Source organism: Mastigoproctus giganteus, chromosome 10 (assembly GCF_048544385.1).
Source record: "Mastigoproctus giganteus isolate SK-2022 chromosome 10, ASM4854438v1, whole genome shotgun sequence".
Lineage (NCBI taxonomy): Eukaryota > Metazoa > Arthropoda > Arachnida > Uropygi > Thelyphonidae > Mastigoproctus > Mastigoproctus giganteus.
The window spans coordinates 129529555-129554244 of record NC_143584.1 but is presented as its reverse complement, the minus strand read 5'-3'; the positions used below and the strand labels follow the sequence as shown (position 1 = coordinate 129554244).

The following is a 24690-nucleotide window of genomic DNA, read 5'->3' as shown; positions in this document are numbered from 1 at the left end:
TAAGCAAACCCTTAGCCATAATTATGATAGCTTCCTTGGACTCCAGGGAGGTCCCTGTAGTCCAAGGAGTCCTGTAGATGTGCAAATCTATCCCCAATTCACAAAGTATGAGCAATGGGTGGCACAAATAATTATAGACCTGTTAGTTTAACATCTGTTCTGGGGAAAATAATTGAGTCACTGATTAAAGAGGTGATAGAGGATCACCTAGACAAGACTGCAATAATAGTTCAGACACAGCATGGGTTGGTTAAGGGGAAATCTTGTCTGATGAATTTTATTGAATACTGCGATATGGTCACAAAGGAACTGGATGCAAAGAATAATTTTGATATCATATACTTGGATTTCAGGAAAGCTTTTGATACTGTGGCAGATGGAAGACTACTGTATGAATTGGAGTAGTATGGCATTAAGGGCAAGTTGTGACAATGGATAAAAGGATGGTTGAGTGGGAGAAGACAGAGAGTGGTTATCAGTGTACACTGCTCTTCATGGATTAATGTTATTAGTGGAGTCCCCCAGGGTTCGGTGTTGGGCCCATTGTTGTTTTCAGTATTTATCAATGATATTGTTGGAGGTGTATCAAGGTTAATGTCTATGTTTACAGACGATATGAAGGTTGGCAGGGTTGTTAATGACAGTAATGGTAGTACGCTACTGCAACAGCATCAGGAAAAGTTGAGTGGATGGGCTGAGAGGTGGCAACTGAAGTTTAACATTGACAAATGTAAAGTACTGCATATGGGTAGCAGTAACCCCAGAGTGTAGTACCAACTGCTATACTCTCTACTGCTATTCTCTACTACACTCAGTGTAGTAGAGAATAAAAAGGACCTGGGGTTAATTGTGAAGTCAGATATGAAGTTTTCATGATGTCTTGTAAATGATATACATGAATTTTTCTAGCAGGGATAAGGAGGTGATTGTCCCCTTGTATAAGGCAATGGTCAGGCCACACCTTGACTATATACAGATCTGGAGGCCTCATTTTAGGAAAGATGTAGATCTGCTCGAACGAGTAGAGAGAAGGGCAACGAGATTGCTGAGTGGAACAAATGGTTGGTGTTACCAAGAAAGGCTTACGTTCTGCAAATTGCAGCTTCTGGAGACTGGGTACCTGCAAGGTGATCTAATTGAGGTGTATAAGTCCTTGAATGGATTCAGCAAACTCAGTGCTAATGGGATTCTTCCTCTTGTTCAGATTACTCACCCAAGGGGGCAAAACTTCAAATTGAGGAAAGACAATTGTAGAATAGATGTGCTGAAATTTGCCTTTAACCAGTAGTCAGTTGATAGTTGGAACAGACTTCCATCTGTTGTAGTGGAGGTCAGCAATTTAAATAAGTTCAAGGCAGAACTATACAAACATTTGTAGTAAATGGATGGGTGAAATGGGAAGTTTTTTTTGTTTTGGCTGATTCTATATAATCTTGCTTTCTTGCATCATATGCCTCTAATAATGCTAATGCTAACAGTGGCATATCCAGATGAGGATGGCAACCAGGTTTTTGAGTTTTTTTTTTAAATGCCTCCTACATTCATTTTCTTTAATTTCTAATTTTTTCTGAATACACCCTTGATCTGACATGAAATTATCTGAGCAGTGCAGTTGAGCTTCTGGAGCAGCTCTTAGGATTCTGTCAATGATATAAAGGAACTTTTCCAGCAGGGAGAAAAACATTATTATCCCATTGTATAAGGAAATGGTTAGGCCACATATTGCGTACAGCTTTGAAAATCTGGTTTAGAAAAGACATACATTTGTTAGAGAGGTTTCTGAGAAGAACAACAATGTTAACTGGGAGTACAAACAGATATTCTTACCAATGAAGACCAGGGTTCTGTAAATTGCAGCATCTGAAAACTAGGCATCTGTGTAGTGACCTAAAGACAAATGTTTTAGTCTTTAAAAGGATTAACTACTTTTAAAGACTTAAATACTTCAGTTACATTCCTACTTTTTTTTCAGAAAATACATGAGGTTACATAAACTAAAATTAAAAGTAGATGGTTGCAGGAAATATGAGCATATACAGCAACAGTCCTCAAACAGAGCAAAAACATAGCTTCAGGAAGTTACGTTTTTGCTCTGTTTGAGGACTGCTTTTTGTTTTTTGGTTCAAGGACTGTTTTACCTTTTTTGGTTTGAGATCAGTAAGATCTCAGAAATCCACCATTCAGCATGAACATCTTCCCAGTACATCAGTTGACCCTATTCAGATTCCTGCAGTAATTAAATAGTAGTTTTCTTCACACTTTTCCATCCAGTCAGAAGCCAGTGCATAGCTGCTACAACTTTGTTTCCTTGTTATCATTGCCACCTGTCTTAAATTATGAATAGTTCTTATTTTCTTGCCACTAAAGATGGGTTAGAAGAATAGCCAGATGCATGCAGCTCTTTTAATCTAATTTAATTTAATTTATTTGAAATTTTAGTTTCATCAGTTTTATGTAAATTATTCAAATTCTAAATTGAAAAGCTTAATTATAATGCAGCAAGGTGTCTCTTGCTATTTTGGATTTATACCTGCATTCATGATCATGCCTTTAACTTCTGTAACTGAATAAGTGTTATTTAAAACAGTTCTACAGTTATAGGTTGATTTATTTAAGAGTTTTAAATGGCAGTTGTTTCACATGCAACTCGCTTACCTTGTATATTATTTAAAGAACACATTTAATTCCAGAACCTTTAAATTATATAATTCTTATGAAATGTATATAAACTGTGGTATATGAAGTCCAATTAATATAATGCTTGGCCTTCTTGATGATAAGTAAGGCTTTTATTCTTTTTTACATTGTTGGCAAAATTAACATTTGATTATTATACACCTAATTCTGTTTTTACACGATAGATACGTTCCTGAAAAATACGTGTACAAAAAAATTCGTGTACAAAAAAATTCGTGTAAAAAAAGACATTGTATTTATGGAAGAAAAGAAAATTGGTTCCGGATCTAAAAAATCAGTAAAAATAATAAAAAAAAAAAAACCAAAAAAAAAACACACATAAAAATATTTGTTTTAAGCTTATTATTTTATTTCAACAAAATACACATGTAATAATATGTAATGAAAATGTATTAAAGTAAATTTGTATGCATATGAAATGAAAAAAATTCTTCATGAACAAAAAAAATCTGTTTTACACATAAGATTTTATTCATTTTCACTTTCTGATAATAAACGGTGCATACGTTTGCGTACGACTGGAATATCACTAGAAATTTGTGGACATCGTCTTCTTTCTCTATTAATGAAATTCTTTCTGTGATCTCTTGAGCAAAATCAGCACGAGTCTCCTCTGGTGCTGATGTTTCACCGGTTTTACGAACGAATTCAGTTATTAATCGTTGTGTTCGTGTTTTGGTTAGGCCGTTATATAATTCTCTATAAGAGGCTGTCAACAACTTCAGTTCACGTTGAAACTTCCCAGTGCATTCCTCATTAGGGTCATGTTTGACAAAATGATTACCTAATTTTCTTGCCAGTTCCAGATCTTCTTTTATTAAATCTGCATTTAGAACAGGATCATTTTCTTCATTATCACTACGTTCTGTGGGATAAGGAGTCCCAAGGACAACCTCTAATATTTCTTCTTTGCTTAGGGCTTTGTTGGTTAACAATTCATCAATATCTTCAAACGATAGATCATCGAATCCTTCTCCACCAATTTTGTGTGCCATTGTAATGATGTTGGGAAATTCGGTCGTATTAGGGATGATGGGATCTTTGCTTTTTACACATTGTGGCCAAACCATTTTCCAACATGCATTTAAAGTTGCTGGTTTTAATTCAGTTAACGCTAATCCAACTTGATTGATACAATCTATAATTGAGAATTTCTTCCACACATCAATGACTGTTAGTGTTTCATCATTCAGTTTGTCCAAAACGTGTTGGAATGTTCGTTTTACGTAGTATGTTTTAATTTTCGCAATTATACTTTGGTCTAGCGGTTGTATCAAAGATGTAGTATTAGCTGGCAGAAATAAAATTTGTACATTTGGGTGTTCCAAGACAGGATGTCAAGAATCAGAAGAACTTTAAATTCGAGACCTTTCGAATTCATATAACGTCTGACTTCTGGGACGAAACATTTGTTGAACCATTCTGTAAAAATAGCAGTGGTCACCCAGGCCTTCTTGTTTGCCATCCAGTGAACAGGCAGTTTATTGATATCTACAACTTTCACTGAACGTGGGTTTAGGGCTCGATTTACCAGCAGTGGTTTCAACATACAATCTCCTGAAGCGTTGGAGGAAAATAATAAGGTCACACGATCCTTAGTTACCTTAAAACCACCAGCAGTTTTCTGCGATTTGGCTACATACGTTCTGTTCGGCATTCGTTTCCAGAAGAAACCAGTTTCATCTGCATTCCACACTTGATCAGGAGTGTATCCTCCATCTTCAATAATTTTTGCAAGTTCCTGCGGGAATACTTTAGCAGCCAATTCATCTGCAGATGCAGTTTCACCTTTAATTTTTATATTATGAAGAGCATTCCTTTTAAGAAACCCTGTCATCCAGCCTGTACTCGCAGAAAATTCATACTTTCTGTTTAACTGAGATGAAGTGCTTGGCTCCTTTTCTTTAATCTGTCTGTAAATTCTTAGTGCTGTTTGCATGATGGCATTTCCATCTACTGGTACTCTTTTTTTGTGACTGATCTTCTATCCATGTTACCAGGGCCTTTTCCATTTTTTCCTTGACAATATCTCTTGTATATGGTGATGAATTAACACTTACTTTTGTTCCAGAACATACCGACTTCCTAATTGCAGCTTCATTTGTCTTAATAGTTCTTATGGTAGCTTCATGTACACCAAAATGCTTTCCTACAGACGTAGCCCCTTGTCCAGTTGCAAGACGATGTAAAATTTGAATTTTAAGTTCCAAAGAAATTGCTTTCCTTTTCATTTTGGTAATAGGCGAATTATTCGACATTATATAAGGTCTACCGAAAAATATCTCAGTTATAATTAATAAAAAAAGGATGATAAATTTGTAAACTTACAATTTATTGACTATCGGCAAAATTAATAAATTTATATGTGCACAAATTTCACTAAAGATTCTTTCACTTTGAAATAGAGCTTACTACTAAATGTCTTCTGAAGATACAATGCATGAATACCGTAGATGTGCACCAAATTCAATAAAAATGTTGATGATTCATAGATACCTAGACGTACACATTGGTAAACAAAAGCATGCGTTTCAAAACGCATACACTAGCTGTTATCCAATCTATTGGTGCGTGTAATATAGAAATGATACTAATATGCCACAAATAAAAAAAATTTTTCTTAGAATTTAGGCAAAAAAAAATTCATAGAAATCGTGTTAAATCAAAATGACTCGCGTAAAAAGAGAATGAAATATTTATTTTGAATTCGTGTTAAATCAAATTTGTGTAAAAAAAGTTTGTGCAAAAACAGAATTAAGTGTACTCCTCTGTATGTGTGATAGATTTTTTTTTTTTTTTAGATCTATTAGATATTATTTACATTACAGTTTTTTTTATTATCTACCTTATTGAAATTGAATAATATTTTACTATATTCGTAAAAAAATTTAAATTTTGCATCATGATTTACTCTAATTGTTATATAAATTTCAGAAATTGTTTTAAGTTATTATCATTATATTCAGGTTATTTATTTAATTTTATTCATTTATATGTAAATGGCTTGCACATTATTGATACACTAGCCTATTCATCACCATCATCAGCTATTCTCAATCTAGGCGCCTCCGTAGCCAGGTGGGAAGGAGCAGCAGTGCTTAGCACACGCTTCTTGATTAGACCGGGGGTTCGAGCCCATCACCACCAAATACGGAGGATGCGGAAAGGCCAAGAGAATGACCACCGCATATTCCCGGAGCAATATGGCCTTAGTTGCTAATGCTCCTAAAAACCAAACTAAACAAACAAACATATTCTCAATCTACTGCAGGATGAAGGCCTCTCCAGCAACTTTCTAGTTCCTTCTGTTTTGTGCAATGACCATCCATTTACTGCCCACAAACTCTTGAATTTCATATGTCCATTTACATTATCTTCCAGGTTTTCTTTTAGCTCCTCTTGGGTACCATTCTGTTATTTTCTTAGCCCATCTGTCATCATGTATTCAAGCTATGTGTCCTGCCCAAGTCCATTTCAGTTCTTTAGTTTTGATATTTTGATAAGAATCTCCTTTACTTGAGTTTGCTGCCTAATTCATGTGTTTCTTTGCTGTGGCCATTTACATAGTTTTCAGATTCTCTTCTATTCTTTTGGTGAGTGCCCAAGTTTCACTTCCATAAGTCATGGTGGGGAGTATACATTGGTTAATTATTTTATATTATAGTAACTATTAGCAAATTGGGATATTGCTCCTCCGTATGTGATATATTTCCTGAATGCTATCCATCCAAAATTTATTCTTTTCTTGATTTCCAGCTGTTTATCATTATTACAGCTAATGACTTGTCCAAGGTAAGTATATGAATCCACCTTTTCAATTTCTGCTCCTTCAGTGATTATCCCTTCCTGTGGCATACTTGTTCATCATTACTTTTGTTTTTACATATTCATCTTTAGTCTGAAATCCTTACTAACTTTGCATAACTGATTAAGATTTTCCACTAATTCTTCGGGATCAGAGCTTATAATCACAATGTCATCTGCAAATCGTAAATAGTTTAGGTACTCTCCATTCACATTGACTCCTTTCTGCAACCAGTCTAATCTTCTAAAAGCTTCTTCAAGGGCAGCAGTAAACAACTTGGAGATATTATCTCCTTGTTGAGCTCCTTTCTCAATTTTAAATTTGCTCCTGTCTTAGTCTAGTCTAATAAAGGAGGTAGCATTCTCATATATTTTCTTCAAAATCATAATGCATGAGATGTCTATGCCTTTTTGATTCTTCATTTTCTTCAATACATGTAGTAGTAGTAGTAATAGTGGCATGTGATGCAAGAAAGCAAGCATATGAGCTTATGCAGCATCAGTCAAAAAAAAAAAAAAAAAAAAAAAATTTACACGACAATTCCCTCTAAATGTTTCTCCAGTTCCTCCTTAAATTTATTTAAGGAGGAACTGGAGTGCAAATGCATCATTTGCAAATCATGCATTTGCCAATGCATCATTTTAACATAGCTATATACCAAAGTAGTTAAATTAATTAATTAAATTGGCATAGTTTTGGTTATATTATATCTCACTAACCTACATATTAGTCATTCACTAACCTACCTATATCACTAACCTACATATTAGTCATTCTACCTCATAGCATGAGGCCTTTGCCCTTAAATACTTTATAGTCTATATCACTACGCACCATCAGGCATCTCTCATATTGTGAAGTTATACTTCATAACTGGGTTGTCACTATTACAATACCAGGGTACCTGCCCACCCACCGAAGAGAAGCCAACAAGCTTTGAAACGGTGCCGTCTGGGTGGTGGTATCCGCTGAGAATAAATAACAATAGTCTTCTCCACTGGTGAAGAGCCGACCGGGCTAGCCGGGTGGGTAAAGTGCCTGCCTGGCAACCCAAAGGTCGCGGGTTCGAATCCCGCCTCTGGCTTGGATCAAAGTACTGCAAAAACCTTGGGAGGTGCATTATGGCCACAGAAGCCGATGCACCAACAACTACCAAAAAAAAAAACTGGTGAAGTGTTATTTATTCGAGGTAGTACAATACCATGGAAACTCGTGAAGGCAGTCACAATATGAGATATAACCAAAACGATGCCAGTTTAATTAATTAATTTAACTACTTTGGTAGATAGCTATGTTAAAATGATGCATTTTCACTAACCTACATATTAGCCATTCTACCTCGTAGCATGAGGCCTTTGCCCTCCCCTCGACGTGGGCACCTGTACGTGGTGAGGGGACTTCCCAGTGATGCTGCTGGACTTCCAGACTAGCATCACTGGGATCCAACGCCCACAGCCCAGGTTCCAGGCTTACATCAATGGAATCCGGCGTGTTTGCCGTGCGCTGCGACCCGTGGAAATTCGGAAAGGGGGATCCTGGTGGTTGAGGGGCCCAGCTTCAATACACAACTTTGGTCCCTGCTTCGACAAGACGGGAGGTCCTGGAAGGCCCGGCTTGGATCAATCGGCTAGTAGGCTCGCCTGCGAGGGTCAACCGTGTCAATGCCACGCCCCCACCCTCATGGTCCGAGGGACAAGATTCAGGCTGGCGGCGGTGCAGGTATAGTGTCTAGGTAGCCCTGGTATTTCACTCCCGAGCGCATTCATTGCATGCCGGGTAGTGGGCGTCCCTTTGGGCTCTGTGGTGGGTGGGGAGCCCGGGCACTGAACCACTTCAAAACTTCATCAATCCTGATAAATATATTTCTTCAGGGGCCCCAACCCGGTCCCTATCTGAAAACAGAGACGGAGAGACAGATAGCATTATTGCTACAAAGATGCAGCGAACCGAACTACCATCAGGGCCTGTCCCAAGGTTCTTAATTATGCATTCCACAAATGAAACACCGATTGATAAAATGTCACCCTTTTTTATACAAAAAGGGTTGGATGGGTTAGCAGGTTCACCCAAGTCAGTTAAGAGGCTCCGTTCTGGGGACCTCTTGATTGAAACAAAAAATGACAGGCAGTCTGAACATCTACTCCGAGTAACATCAATCGGAGGAGTACCCATAACAGTGACACTACACAGAACACTCAATTCATCGAGAGGTGTCATTTCGGAGTGGGACCTTCTCGACGTAACCGAGGAGGAAATCTGCTCCGAATTAAAACCACAGGGAGTTATTGCCGTCAAGAGAATTACTGCGTGAAGGGATGGAAAAATTGTTAAAACCAGGAGCGTTATCCTGACTTTTAACTCTCCTAAATCTCCTGACGAGATTAAAGCTGGATACATCAATTGTTCAGTGCGTCCATATGTTCCGAACCCTTTACGGTGTTTTAAATGCCAGAAGTATGGACATTCTCAAATGGCCTGCCGTGGAGTCCTTGCATGCGCTCGATGCGGTGCAAAGGACCACGAAACAACACCATGTTCAGCCGCAAAACCCACCTGTATTAACTGTGAAGGCGAACACCCGGCCTACTCACGAGCATGCCAGAGGTGGAAAGAAGAAAAAGAAGAGAAATTCAACGGCGGAAGGCAGAGCTAAATATATCATACCAGGAGGCAAGGAAATCGGTGAAACCCCTGAATATCAACAAACGTACCTACTTCCAGAAGGTAGCAGGGAGATGTTCCGTCGGAACTCAGACGGACATGACCATTCCTCCAAAGGAGTCTTTCACTCCCATCATGCGTTATCTCTTAAGTTCTCAAAAACCTGCACAGAAAAACCAATCAGCTGCCACTCCTATATCAGTACCTCCTAATGCTCCACAAGTAACAAAGGTAATTATGAAAGAAAAGAATAAGAAAGGGGAAGTCCACCCTAGTACCCAAGAAAACATGGATGTCAAGCAGAAGAAGGTACCCGAAGATTCAGTCTTGGAACTCTTTGCGGAGGAAGAAATGGACATGGGACAGCGTCCATTCTTCCCTAAAAAAGATAAACCCACGACTGACAAAAGTAAGCCCTCGGCACCTCGGAAGCCACCTGATGGACCCACCAAGCCAAAATAATGGCTAAATTCCTAAAATGGAATTGTCATGGATTCCGGCGAAATACTGATGACATCAAGGCCCTCCTGCAAAAGCACGAGCCAGTTTGCTTTTGCTTGCAGGAGACTTATCTAGCATTAGCATTAGTAGAGGCATTTGATGCAAGAAAGCAAGCTTATGCAGCATCAGCCAAAAAAAAAAAAACCCACTTCCACTTCACCCCTCTGTTCGTTCAAAATACCTGTCCAGCTGAGCCTTAAACTTATTTAGGCTATCAACCTCCACGACAAGGGATGGAAGTCTGTTCCACCAACCAACCACCCGCTGGCTAAAGGCAAATTTCTGCACGTCTATCCTACATCTGTCTTTCCTCAATTTGAATTTATGCCCTCTCAGGTGATTATTCTGAGCTAGAGGAAGAATCCCATCAGCATTGAGCATGCTCAAACCATTCAAGGCTTTATACACCTCTATCAGATCACCTCGCTGGTGCCTAGTCTCCAGACACTGTAATTTGCAAAACTTAAGCCTTTCTTCGTAAGAGCACCCCTTTGTTCCATTCACTAATCTTGTTGCCCTTCTCTGTACTCGTTCCAGCAGCTCTACATCCTTCTTGAAATGAGGCCTCCAGACCTGTATACAGTACTCTAGGTGTGGCCTGACCATTGCCTTATACAAGGGAATAATCACCTCCTTATCCCTGCTGGAAAAATTCCTGTATATCATTGACAATACTCCATGAGCTACTCTTGCAGCCCGTCTGCACTGCTCAGAGAACTTTATATCTGCCTGTACAACCACCCCCCAAGTCCCTTTCATTCTCTACTACTGTCAGTGTAGTACCACAGAGTTGATACGTTGCTGTGGGGTTGCTGTTCCCCATGTGTAGTACTTTACATTTGTCAATGTTAAACTTCATTTGCCACCTCTCAGCCCATCCGCTCAAACTTTCCAGATCCTGTTGCAGCAGCATAGTGTCAGTAGTGTCCTTGACAACCCTGCCAACCTTTGTATCATCTGCAAACTTGGACATTAAGCTTGATATACCATCATCAATATCATTTATAAATACAGAAAACAATAATGGACTCAACACTGAGCCCCGAGGGACTCCACTAATAACATTAGTCCACGATGAGCAGTGCCCATTGATTACCACTCTCTGTCTTCTCCCCCTCAACCATCCCTTTATCCATAGCAGCAGTTTGCCTCCAATGTCACACTGCTCCAATTTGTGCAGCAGTCTTCCATGTGCAACAGTATCAAAAGCCTTTCTAAGATCCAAGTATATTATATCAAAGCTATTCCCTGCATCCAGTTCTTTTGTAACTGCATCATAGTATCCAATCAAATTGGTCAGGCAAGGCTTTCCCTTAACAAAACCATGCTGTGTCCAAGCTATAACTGAAGTCTTGTCTAGATGATCCTGCAGTGCTTTTTTAACCAGTGCCTCCATTAATTTTCCTGGAACAGAAGTTAAACTCACAGGTCTATAATTACTTGTGTCAGCCTTTGATCCTCCTTTGTGAATTGGGGTCACATTTGCACATTTCCAGTCTATGGGTACCTCCCCCGAGTCCAAGGAAGCAATCATAATTATGGCTAAGGGTTTGCTTACTTCCTTTGCTGCCTCCTTTAATATAACTGGATAGATCCCATCCACCCCGGGTGCCTTTCTTGTGGTTATCTTCAACAATTTCTCCTCCACTTTACTCCCAGTTATTTCAAGATTCTGTAGCTTACTGCTAGAGTTGAATACACCTCTGGCATTCCCCTCGCTGAATAACTCCTCGTGTGTGAACGTCGATGCAAAATATTCATTTAGTTTGTTAGCTACCTGAGCAGGATCATCAACAGTTGACCCATCAATATCAAGTGGACCAATCTGATTCATCCCCTTCCTTCTAGAGTTTACATAAGTAAAGAACTCTTTGCTGTTTTTCTTCGCATCCCTTGCGAAGGATTTCTCATAATCTGCCTTCGCCTGCCTAACCTCCTTTGTAACTTGGTTGCATATCAACTTGTATCTATCATAGGCTTCTGTGTCATGTGTTAATTTGTAAGTATCCCATGCATTTTTCTTCTCTGCCATTTGCCTCATTAGTTCATCTGACATCCATTTTGGCCTAAACCTTGAACAATATTTCTTAGTTGGTATGTAAAGCCTAGTAGCTTCCAAGATAAGTTCTTTGAATGCTTCCCATTTTGAATTTACTGTTGGTAACATCATCAGTTGGTCCCACTGTATAGAATTTAAATACTGTCTCAGTCCATCGTAGTTGCCTTTATGGAAGCAATAACCCTTCCCTTTACCCCTAATGGTAGTTACCTCTTTGAGTAAATCCCACTTCAGCATACTGTGATCACTGCCACCTAGTGGTTCATTTATCTGCAGATTCTTAATGCATGAAGAATCACTGCTGATAATCAAATCAAGAGTATTACTCCCTCTAGTTGCCTCCCGAACATGCTGATGTAGAAAACAATCATCCAATAAATCCACAAAGCCCTGATAGTGTGTGAGTGACCAGCCCCCAAATTCCAGTCAATATCTGGGAAATTAAAATCTCCCATTATAAGACTCTCTGATTTACTTGCCCACTCTATTTCCCTGTACAGTTTCTTATTATACTCATCAGAGTCATTAGGCCTATAGCACACTCCTACTCTCAATTTTGATCTCCCAATGCTTATGTCACACCAAACTGACTCAACACTGCACTGGCCAGCGATGTCGACTGGCTTCACTTCCTTGGTTTTTATGTGTTTCTTAACTAATAGCATAACCCCTCCCCCCTTCCTATCCTGTCTATCCTTTCTGTAGACGTTGTACTCCCCAAATTCCAGTTCTGCATCCCTTATATCTGTGTGACACCACATCTCTGATATCCCAACAATATCTGCCTTTGATGTTTTGAACAATACCTCAAATTCATCAAATTTGTTTACTAAACTCCTAGCATTGTGTACACGCAAGTATACCTGCACCTGTTTCTATTCTTAGCTACCCTAACACAACCCATGTGTTTACTTGTACCGCATTGGCTCCCAACAGTCTCTGAAATATCATGCATCTTGTTTTTCAGGCTTCTGCTCATTCTAATAGAAGCAGTGCAAGAATCTCTTTCACCTCTGCAGGCTAAAGGCAAATGATGATCCCACAATGCATAACATCACAATTTTTCGTAAGGATAGAATTGCAGATGGTCCTGCACATGGGGGGGGGTGGCTATCCTTGTGGGTAACCAGACCCCAGTGCAACCCTTGCTAATTACAACTAGCATAGAAGCTGTTGCAATTCGCCTTACGGTGGGATTTTTATTAACGGTCTGCTCTATCTATTTGCAACCTGGGACTGACAACTCCCAGGAAGACCTTGATGATCTTCTTACGCAGTTGCCTCCCCCTTTCTTACTTCTCGGGGATTTTAATGGACATAACACCCTGTGGGGTAGTGCTAACATCAACGGAAGGGGACGAGTCATAGAGCATATGCTAAATGACAATGACCTTTCCCTTCTAAATACTGGAACAAATACCTTCTTCCACATGCTTACCCGTACTTTTTCTGACATTGATCTCTCTATCTGCTCCCCTTCTCTACTCCCTTCACTCACTTGGGAAGTGGAGGAGAATCCATACGGAAGTGATCACTTCCCTGTGATAACCTCGTTACACAGTGGGAGCCCATGTCTTCCCTTCAGGTTACCACGGTCGAGATTGATCAGGCTGACTGGACTGCCTTCCAACATCAGGCAAATTTTGATCTTAGCACAGTCAGTCAAGAGCCTATCAATGATGCAGTTAAGTACATCACAGAAAATATTGTCCAAGCAGCTGTGAATGCTGTTTCAAAAACATCTGCCTGGTTTCCACCATTTCCCAAACCTTGGTGGTATTCACAATGCACAGCAGCAAAAAAGGCTCAAAACAAAGCGTGGGGGATATTCTGCCGATATCCTACCACGACCAACCTTATAGCCTTTAAACATGCACGAGCCAAAGCACGATATATCCGCCGTCAGAGTCAAAAGGAATCGTGGATCCGTTTTACATCATCTATTAACCAGTCTACCAACTCTAAGGTAGTCTGGGATAAAATCCGGAAAATGAAGGGAAAATATACATCCCACCCTTCTTCAATCCTAGATTATAATGGATGCGCTATTGCAGATCCAACTGCAATAGCCAATTCTCTTGGGGAAACATTCTCTAACATCTCTGCAACATCTTCGTATTCCCCAGAGTTCCTGGTCCTGAAATATAAAATCGAAAAACAGGCACTTAACTTTAAATCTAAGAGCATTTATCCCTACAATGGGGATTTCACTATTCAGGAACTGAAAAGAGCCCTCACTCTTTCCAAAGCGGGTGCTGTTGGACCAGATGGCATCCATTATGAAATGATTAAACATCTTTCACCAAAATCTATGGATTATCTGCTCTTTCTATATAACAGAATCTTTATTGAAGGGCAGTTTCCGGACTCCTGGTGCAAGTCAATCGTTCTTGCCTTTGCTAAGCCAGGAAAGGATCCAAAAGTCACTACCAATTATCGTCCTATTGCTCTGACTAGCTGTCTGTGCAAAATCCTGGAGAGAATGGTTAATTCTCGTTTAATATGGTACTTAGAATCAAATGACCTTCTCTCCAACATCCAGTGCGGCTTCCGAAGAAACTGGTCCACCTTGGACCATCTTATTAAACCGGAAACATCCATCATGGATGCTTTCCTAAAGCGCGAACACTTGGTGTCAGTGTTCTTTGACATGGAGAAAGCGTATGACACAACTTGGAGATGTGGCATTTTAAAAGATTTAGATAGCCTAGGCCTTAGAGGGCATCTCCCCTTTTTTATTCAAAACTTTTTAGCCAATCGATCGTTCCAAGTTCGTGTGGGATCCTCACTCTCTCGTTCCTTTAGCCAAGAGGAGGGAGAACCACAAGGAACAGTATTAAGTGTCACGCTTTTCACCATCAAAATAAATTCAATCATAGAACAACTTCCTCCAACTGTAAACAGTGCCCTCTATGTTGATGACTTTAGCATTTTTTGTCAGTCATGCAACATGAGGGTTATTGAAAGACAACTGCAGAAAGCCATTGATAATCTGAATTCCTGGGCACTTGCTAATGGCTTCAGGTTCTCGCCGGAGAAGACCGTTTGTGTACACTTTTGTCGCAAGCGTAATCGTCCTGAACCTGAATTAAGGCTCGGACAAAATGCTATTCCAGTAGCAGCGAACACAAAATTCTTGGGACTCATATTCGATAAAAAACTGACCTTTTTGGATCATATTCGTCAACTCTGCACAAAGTGCACACGTGGGCTTAATATTCTCCGCTCGCTCTCCTCTACATCTTGGGGAGCAGATCGATGCACCCTTCTTCGGCTTTACCGTGCACTTGTGCGATCCAAATTAGATTATGTCTCCTCAGCCAGAGACAGTGTCCTTCAGTGGCTGGACCCCGTCCATCATCAGGCCCTACATATTGCTACTGGAGCATATCGCACATCTCCTGTCCAGAGCTTATACGTCGAAGCAAACGAACCACTGTTATCGCTTCGACGTAAGCAGTTGTCTTTAAAGTATGCTTTAAAACTGAAATCCCTGCCAGACCATCCTACGTGGCCCTTCGTTTTTGAACCACGATGGGAAAATTTATATAATACCCGTAAGATTGCCAATTGTCCTTTTGGTATTCGTCTCCAAGAGCTACTCAAAGAACTTAATATCAAGGTAGACAAGGTTGCCCAAACACCAAAGCAACCATTTCCACCCTGGCATGCTCATGTCCCGGCATGTGACTTGTCTCTTAGAAATTGGGGAAAGTCGGACACTCCATCATCTGTCTACGTACAGCTTCATTCAGCACACCGAACTGAATATTCCGATTTCGCGCCAGTCTACACAGACGGTTCGAAGTCGGAATCATATGTGGGATCTGCTGCTGTCTTTACAGACAGCTCTACATCAGAGCAGATTCCCTCTGAATGCAGCATATTTACTGCAGAGCTGCACGCTATAGAGTTAGCCTTGGATCACATTAGTGAATGCCAATACAAACGGTTTATTTTATATTCCGACTCTCTCGGCATGTTACAGGCTTTAATATCTGTGAGATATAATCGTCATCCGGTTCTGTCTAGCATTCAGCAGAAGATTCACTTCCTCTGTGTACGTGAATATGATATCCGCTTCTGCTGGATTCCCAGCCACATTGGGATTAGGGGAAATGATTTGGCTGACGCCGCAGCCAAATCAGCAATTCCCAATAATAACCGCTGCCTGTCAGTCCCCTATACAGACTACAGGCAAATAATAACGAGAAGATTCACTCCCAATGGCAGGATTCGTGGAATAGACAGACTGCGAATAAATTATATCATATAAAGCCTGTAATTGAACCGCGGCAGTCTAGTCTGCGCAGGAATCGTAAGGAGAAAGTTGTTCTTGCCCGGACCCGCATAGGACACAGTCATTTAACTCATTCGTTTCTGCTGAGGGCTGATGACCCTCCTATGTGTGTGTCCTGTGGCACAATCTTAATGATCAGACACCTTTTAATTGACTGTCCAGATTTTAGCAGCACCCGTTTTACCGCTTTTAATCATCTGACTGAGCCTTATATACTCAGTCAGATTTTATCCGACAATGACAATGTGTCTGCTATTTTTAGCTTTTTGAAAGCAATAAAGATTTTTAATCATATTTAAAATTTATATGTTATTGTTATTTCTTTTATTGATTTATCTTTAGATGTGGACATGGTGGCCTAATTAATTAGGTTTTATATTAGGTCGTGTGCCAAGACCACGTATATTATATATACGTGGTCTTGGCACATTATAGCCTTAGTTGCTAATGCGCCGATAAAACCCAAATCAATCAATCAATCAATCAACCAACCAACCAACAGCCTTTGCCCTTAAATACTTTATAGTAAAATTAAAATATAATTTGTCTTATTTTTCCTACTGATTATTTTACATATGGAATAGAGATGTGCATACAAGTCAAGTATAATATGTAAAGTAATTAACTTTCTTTTATATTAGAAAGCTAATTGCACGTAGAGCAATGTGATACACTATTTTTTTATTTAGACATTATTATATCAGTTGATGGTGCATATATGAGGTGTGTTCAGAAAGTTTGGGGCTGAATTTGTTCTTGAAATTTTGATATCACAGTGAGTTGCAACTTGTCACAACATGTTCTGTGACTTATCCAGACATTGTAATGTGTGAATCACCTGTTCATTTGCAGTCAATCTGAAAAGTATGCATTGAATTGGTGTTTTATGTATTTCGTCATATTTTAAAATGAGTGATTTTAAAATATGAGCAGTATATTCGCATCAAATATTTTTTTCAAAACAGGAAAAGTACAGCAGAAGTATAGCAGCGATGAAATGTTAAAAACAGCTTTCAGAAAGGTTTCTGTGTGATCTTAGAAGATCTTTGGGTGGTTTTTGTTTTGGCTGCCCTTCAACTTCAAAAAGCAGTAATTCAGTTGCTTTTATTTGTTATCTGATCAGGAGTGATCAACATTTACCATCTGCGAAATTGGTATTTTGTATGGGACATGTCAATTAATTTTAACATAAGATTTGGGAATGTGATGCAAGTGAGGATGAGCCAAGTTTGTCTCACATCCTCACTGATGATAACAGAGTTGCAGGTTTTCACTTGTCAGGATCTCTGTCATTGTGCTGCTGCTGAAGCACACTTTGTTTTGTCGATCATCACTGCTGACTATATAGCTATGACCAGTAAACAAAGGCTCAAACCTTTCAATGAAAGATAATGCTTATCGTATTTTTTGACTTGCAGGGCATCTTTCATTGCGAATTTGCCCTGAATGGTGAAGCCAAACCAGGAATACTAAAAAATAGTTCAGAAGTGATTGTGTGATGTTTTTCGGAGAAAACCATTGGAAACTGGGCTTTGTGGAATTGGTGTTGGCATCATGAGAGCACCCCATTTTCCATTCAAGATTTCATGAAAAGCACTACATCACCGTGGTCCCTATCTGCCATGCTGGATTTAGCTCCCTGTGATATGTGTATATATATATATATATATATATATATTTTTTTTTTTTTTTTGTTTACTAAACCTAAAGCCCCCTTGGAAGGTCACAGGAACTATTAGCAATTTCAAAAGAAGCCCATCAGAAGTTGCAGAAGCATTGGAATTGTGTGTGTGTGAAAGAAGCTACTTCAAAGGAGAGCCATCTGAATAGTTGATAAACTTTATAACTTCTCAATTATTAGTGGAGTCAAAGAACTTTTTGTTTACACCTCATATTTAAAGCAAATGACAATTACAGGAATATTATATTGTATTATATAGTGCACATTTAATGATAATTTTTGCCTATAAGTAACAAGTAATGTTCCTTTTTTGTGTACTTGAAATTCTAGTGAAGAATCTGCTTACTGGATTGGAAAAAATTCACTGCGGTGTTGGCGACAGTTGATATTAAAAAATTATCACTATTTGGGTGTAAATAAAAGTATTCATTCTGTTAGTGATGAAATACTTGATACTGAGGATCAAGTGACGAGTTCTGGAGAAGTTACACTGTCTGGTAATTTTACTTTTAATTTAATTTTTAATTTAAGTAAAAATTTTAATTTTTAAGCCTCAATTTAAAAGGCATTTAAGAATTTCTCCAGTTTTCAACATGATTTGAATCAGGGTTGGTGCAAGGGTATTCAGCATCCTCGGAGCCCTTAGATGTGCACCTCCTAAGTTTTGATAAGCTAATGTAGTAATGCCACTATTGTATCGTATTTGTAACTCTGAAAAAACTATTGATAATATTTATATTTTCATCTTGTGTATTTGTAACTTCATTCATGTGAATAACCAATTTATTTTTATTACAATAATCTGGTAAAGGAAGTGGTTAAGGTAATCCACAAAAAAAAAAAAAAAAAAACCCAGAAGTAACCATATTTTGACCACTTAACTAGAATTTTTAATATTACTTCATTATTTTTACAATGGAGGATAAAAATGAAACAAATTTTGGAATTTTCAGTCCTGTGATGTACAAATTTAATTGAAATCACTTGCAGCGTTCAGACTTCTGTCCTGTCATGTAAAAAGTCAAGATAAGTTCTGTTCATTGCTGGCACTCTGTCATGGTCTTCCATACATCACTGCTTAAGTGATCATCCATAATAATTCAGTAATTCACAACCATCTGCATTATAATAGAGTCAGTGTGGCCTGTGTACAAAATACTTGGGTGACAAACAGCATGCAGGTTGAATGAGTATGCATGGAACATTTTTGTGAAAATAAGAGTTAAGTGAAAAACTTTTTGGATCAGGTCATTACAGGAAACAAGTTGTGGAGTCATTACTACATTGCAGACACTAAATGTATGAGCATGAGCCAACAATGGAGATGTATGCTATTTAACATGTATGCTGTTTTAGTATTAACTACATAGTACAAGGAATCCACACAAAAAAAAAAAAAAAAAAAAACATTAATAATAAATTAAAATTAAAATAAAAAAATATTAAAAAATAAATAACAAAAATAAAATATACATAATATAAACAATAAAAAAAAGAGAATAAATAGCCTATATATTTCCCTCCTCATACAGACACCTGTCCAGCTGACTTTTGAATTTTCCCTGAGGCTGCACCTATTTTTTTTTTTTTTTTTATTATTATTATTATTAATATTTTTTTTTGTAGCAGTAAAGTGTGTTGGTGCCTAAATATACTGGTCAGTAAAGCTGCAAGTTACAATCCCAGTTTCACTGAAGTTTTATGTATTTGTTGGAAATGTGCATTATTGGTTAACTGTCTGCATTATCATTTGAATGGAGCAAAAAGATAACATCATACTTGCAGAATGAATTTCAATGAAAGTCCTTTTCATTTGAAATTGATCAAATTTAACCACTCAACAGTGCACCCAATTTGGAATTTAAGACAAAATATTGGAGCAAAATACAATCTAAACCTGATGTTGCAAGGATCTTTAAAGTGGTTTAAACAGCAAAGGAGTGAAAACATCCCAGTAAGTCATCCACTTTTAATGATTAAAGCCAAACCAAACATTTTGCCAAATTATTTGGAATTTAGAAATTTGTGTGTTCTTCTTGTTGGATTAGTTTTAGTTGTAGTCACAACCATAGGCGGATTCAGGGGAGGGGAATGTGCCCCCCATCATTTTTTCGGAGAATATACGCCAATTGCTTAATTCCTTTTAGCTACAAAATTTTATTAATTTTTTTCATTGTTTACATTGGATTTTATCTATTTTTGCATTGTGGCTCAGCTATTTTTAACTGACTACAGTTGGAAACACTTATGTGATCGGCATTAACAGGCATCACACAGTTTTGTCGTGCATAATGTTTACTTCAAATTAATTCAGAGTTTAGCTGCATGTCTGTGTCCACCAGTTTGAGTGTCATATTTGTTTTGTTCTGTGCATTATTTTATGCCTTGTTTGTGCACAAAAACAAGGCATAAAATAGTACCCCCCCCCTGTCAAAAATGGTGCCCCACCTGTCATTTTTTTCTGGATTTGCTAGTGGTCACAATGTATGCTTTAGAAAAGTTAGAAAAGCTACAGGTGAAGCAGTAGATGTAAACAGTACAATCATTCTGCAGTGGTTAAATTTGGTATGGCCAAAAGTGCATGAAGGATACATGGACACATTTTCAATATGGATGGGACAGAACTATTTTTTTAAAATTAACTTGTGACAGAACAATAAAATTTAAGTGTGGAAAGTGCATAAGTGGTAAACAATGGAGATTCTATTACAGCCCTCTGTAGCACAGAAAAGAAAAATTGTGATAGGAAAATCTAAAAATCCACCATGTTTCAAGAACATTAAGAAGTTATCTGTTTGATATAGTGCAAAATGCAAAGGTGTAGAATCTAGTATCTGAGAAAACTATCTGTAATGATTTTCACAATTTGAGATTTAGTAAAAAAACTCCTAGGATAGGTTCTGTCGAAACTGATACTAATGAGGTAGACTTGTTGCCTTTATCAGGATGGATTTGCAAAAGAAATCACATGAATTTAAGTCAGCATGATTTAGATTCTTGTGCTACGGTTAATAATGAGATAAAACATATTGCAAACTTTAATAATAAATGATGACATTGTAGCCCAAGTGAAGAATCAAGTGGATGAACAAAATGGATGTGAAGATGAAGGAGAAAATGATGAGAGGATGTGGCATGACAGAGGGCATGATATCAAAATATTAAAAACCGGTTCTCTATCACCTTACTTCCCCTTTTCAAGGTAAAAAAGAAAAACCAAACAAAGACCTAAAGTAGTGTAGTTCACATGGTGTTCAGTGTGAAATGGCCTTTAGGACCAGTTCATGAACTCGGGAGGTTCTAGGAACAGGTACGCACAAACTGGCTGAATCCCACCACTGGTTAACAGGGTGGTTAATGGCAGTGATCACAGTATGCTACTGCAACAGGATCTAGAACAGTTAGGCAGATGAGCTGAGAAATGTCAATTGAAGGTTAACATTGACAAATGCATAGTACTGCATATGAGTAGCAATAACCCAGAGCAATGTACCAACTGTATGGTTCTACTCTCAGGATAGTGAAGAATGGAAAAGACCTGGGGATAATTGTGCAGTCAGATATGAAGTTTTCTGAGCAGTACAGCCACACTGCCAGAGCAGTTCATGGGGTTTTGTCAAAGATATACAGGAGTTTTGCTAGCAACGATAAGGAGATGTTATCACTTTGAATAAGGCAATGGTCATGCCACACCCTGAGTACTGCATACAGGACTGGAGGCCTTATTTTAGGAAGGATGTAAAGCTGCTGGAACAAGTAATCCCAGAGTATGGTGAGTATGGACTTGGCACACCCAGAGTCCTGAGCTAGATGTCATCATTCTTCTCTTTCTTGGTGATTCCATTCCACTTCTGACTCTCTCTCTCTCTCTCTCTCAGGGTAACTCAAATTTTTTTTTTGGCTGGTGCAGCAAAAGCCTCAGGCCTCCTTGCACCATATGGTTAATAATAATAATAGTTACAGAGAAGGGCAACAAGATTGGTGAGAGGAACAAAAGGTTGCTCTTACCAAGAAAGGCTTAAGTTCTGCAAATTTCAGCATCTTGACAAGGCACCTATGAAGTGATATGATTGATGTGTATAAGGCATTGAATGGTTTGAGCAAGATCAATGCTGATGGGATTCTTCTTCTTGCTCATATTACACAACTGAGGGGGGTATAAATTCAAATTGAGGAAAGACAGTTGTACAATAGATGGGATTGCTGGAATCCGTAGTTGTAGGAATAACTGGAAAACCTTTGTAGCAAATGAATGGATGAAATGGGGAATTTTTTTTTTTTTTTTTTTATGGCTGATGTTGTATAAGCTTGCATTTTTGCATCATGCATCTACTAATGCTAATGATACAACTGTGAGGCATAACTTGAAAATAATGAGCTCATCTTAATTGTTGGCTGAAGATAAAAATCTATGAATCTATAAAAATCTAAAGAACTAAGGCCATAAATTTGTCTATGGTATAGACAAATTTTTACTTTGTATGGTTTTTAATTTTTATTATTTTCCCACAGTTATAATGTGACTGCCCCCAGGAGCTGAAATTGCTCCACCGCTCTTGTTCTATTTTTAACTTGTAGGAATGTTAGCACAGGAAAATGATTGTGGCAGTCATTCTGCAAAGCTTAGAAATGTGTTTGTTTCTAGTCTAAATTATTAACAGTTTCTAAGGGTTGAAAGCATATCTTTTTAAGAAATTCATTTGAAATCCTGAGCTGGATATCGTCATTCTTCTCTTTCTTGCTTTCTTAGTGATTCCCTTCTACTTCTCTCTCTCTCTCTCTCTCTCTCAGAGTAACGTGGGAATTTTTATTTTTTTTTGGCTGGTGCAGCATATAAGCCTCAGGCTTCCTTTCACACCATATGGCTAATAATAATATGGAGATGACATCAAGATCAGAAGAGTAGCTAATAATCACTGCCAATCACAGCTTCTTCAGGATGACTTAGACTTCAGAGATGTCAAAAAAGTGGCAATTATTCTGGAATTTAGCAAAATGCAAGATCTTATGCTTGGGGTAGCAACCTCAAAATAACTTACACACTTGGTGCAGTTGAAATAAAAACAGTACAGGAAGAAAAAGATTTGGGGGTTATGATATGGTCAGACATGAATTTCGCAGAGCAATGTAGATAGGCAGTTAGGCGAACCCGTGGTGTCCTATCAGTGATTTACCAAATATTTGCTTGTAGAGATGGGGGGGGGGGTCATCGTACCTCTGTATAATGTAGTTGTGAGACCACACTTAGAATACTGTGTCTAGGTGTTCAAACCTTCAGACCACACCTAAAAAAAGATATCAAGCTTCTTGAAAAATTTCCAAGGACAGGCAGTATATCTGGTGAGATCAACAAAAGGGTGCTCATACAAGGAAAAACTTCAGATATGTGGGCTACATAGTTTGGAAACTAGATATCTTAGCAGAGATTTGAGTAAAATTATGAAGGGTTTTGAAATTTTCTGTTATAAATGATTCCAGAACTAAGGCCATAAATTCAAATTTCCAGGGATGGCGGGGGTTGGGGGGGTAGGCATGATTTCAGGAAGTTTTCTCTTAGCCAGAATGTTGTTAATTATTAGAGTAAGTTGCCTCCATGGGTTGTTGAGGCTGATATCTCAGAGAAATTCAAAGCTCAGCTGTATGGACACCTACATAAGGGGGGGGTCAAATAAGTGGTTTATAAAATTATTTTATTTTTTTCTGGTGCAGCAAAAGCTCAGGGCTTCTTTTTACTATACAGCTAATATTAAAAATAAGGAAATTGAGGATGTAGAATTGAAAGTGCTGACTATTTGTGAAGTATTCAAGCAGCTAATCTTTTGAATTGTTTTTATAAAAACACAGAGGAAAATCATAATGACATCTTGCAGATTGTAAATGACTGAATGTGATTGAATATTGTCAGGAAACAAAAACAAAAAAGGCCATGTTAGATAATACAGCATTATTAAATGTGTAGTGCACTATACATATATAAATTTGTGTTTTATGTATGTAAATAGTATGTGCAATGCCTATGATAGTGAAATATTGTGGTAGTGTAGCTGGAGATACAGCTGACTGAACAGCTGGAGATATTGCTTAGTGTGGCTGGAGATAACTTTGTATGATATGATATGTTTTATATCTATTAACTAAATTTTATTATTAAATTTCTCTAATTTTGATGTAATTTAAAAATAATCTACCTCTGTTATAATTTCAAGAATATTGTAGTCCCCTCAATAACACTATAACTTAGTTTGACTGTTTACCAGCTTTTCAAAAACAAAGCAATGGCTGGAAAATATAAACTGAATTTCAGTGCTACTCAATTTTATCTGTCCATATGAATATTTTTTCTACTGGTATGATAATATTTTCTTACCTATAGCATACTTACATGTCCTGCTTGGTGTTATATCATGCCTGATTATGAAAGAAGATATTTGTTGACATTAGACTTGAACTTCTGTAGACTGTAATTTTCAGGAAATATGTATGAAGGAAGGTTGTTCCAGAAAAACAGCAGTTGAATGAATAAACAAGGAAGATGAAAAGTTGGTTCTATGAGTTTGAAGTTGGACAGTAAATGGATGTTGGCTGGTGGTGGCACATGTTCAGACTTTTTGAAAGAGAGAGGGGAGAATTATAGAAGCCAATTCAGAAGATTAGCGCCCACTGTAATTTTCAGGAAATACATATAAAGGAAGGTTGTTCCAGGAGAAAACGGCAGTTGAATGAATAAACGAGGAAGATGAAAAGTTGGCTCTATGAGTTTGAAGTTGGACAGTAAATGGATGTTGGCTGGTGGCGGCACATGTTCAGACTGTTTTGAAAAAGAGAGCAGGAATTATAGAAGCTGATTCAGAAGAACAGTGTCTGTGGAAGTATCTGTAGAAAGGGCATGCAGCAGAAGCAGAATGTCTGTGAGACAGAGTGGAGAGAAACTGTTAGAAATGAGTCATTAATTAACCTAATTGCTCTCTTCTAAATGGAATCTACAT

The 24690-nt window shown here is 38.1% G+C and overlaps 1 protein-coding gene across 8 annotated transcripts in view; it reads left to right on the top strand.

Annotated features, from left to right (window-relative positions):
* Positions 1–24690, top strand: part of LOC150079283 (ubiquitin carboxyl-terminal hydrolase 48-like) — a 955076-nt gene that overhangs the window by 424492 nt on the left and 505894 nt on the right. For all 8 annotated transcript variants that reach the window (XM_090382262.1, XM_090382266.1, XM_090382265.1 and 5 more), the window contains one exon: positions 18035–18201. In XM_090382262.1, the coding sequence (XP_090238388.1) occupies positions 18035–18201 (167 nt within the window). The remainder of the gene's footprint in view (positions 1–18034; positions 18202–24690) is intronic.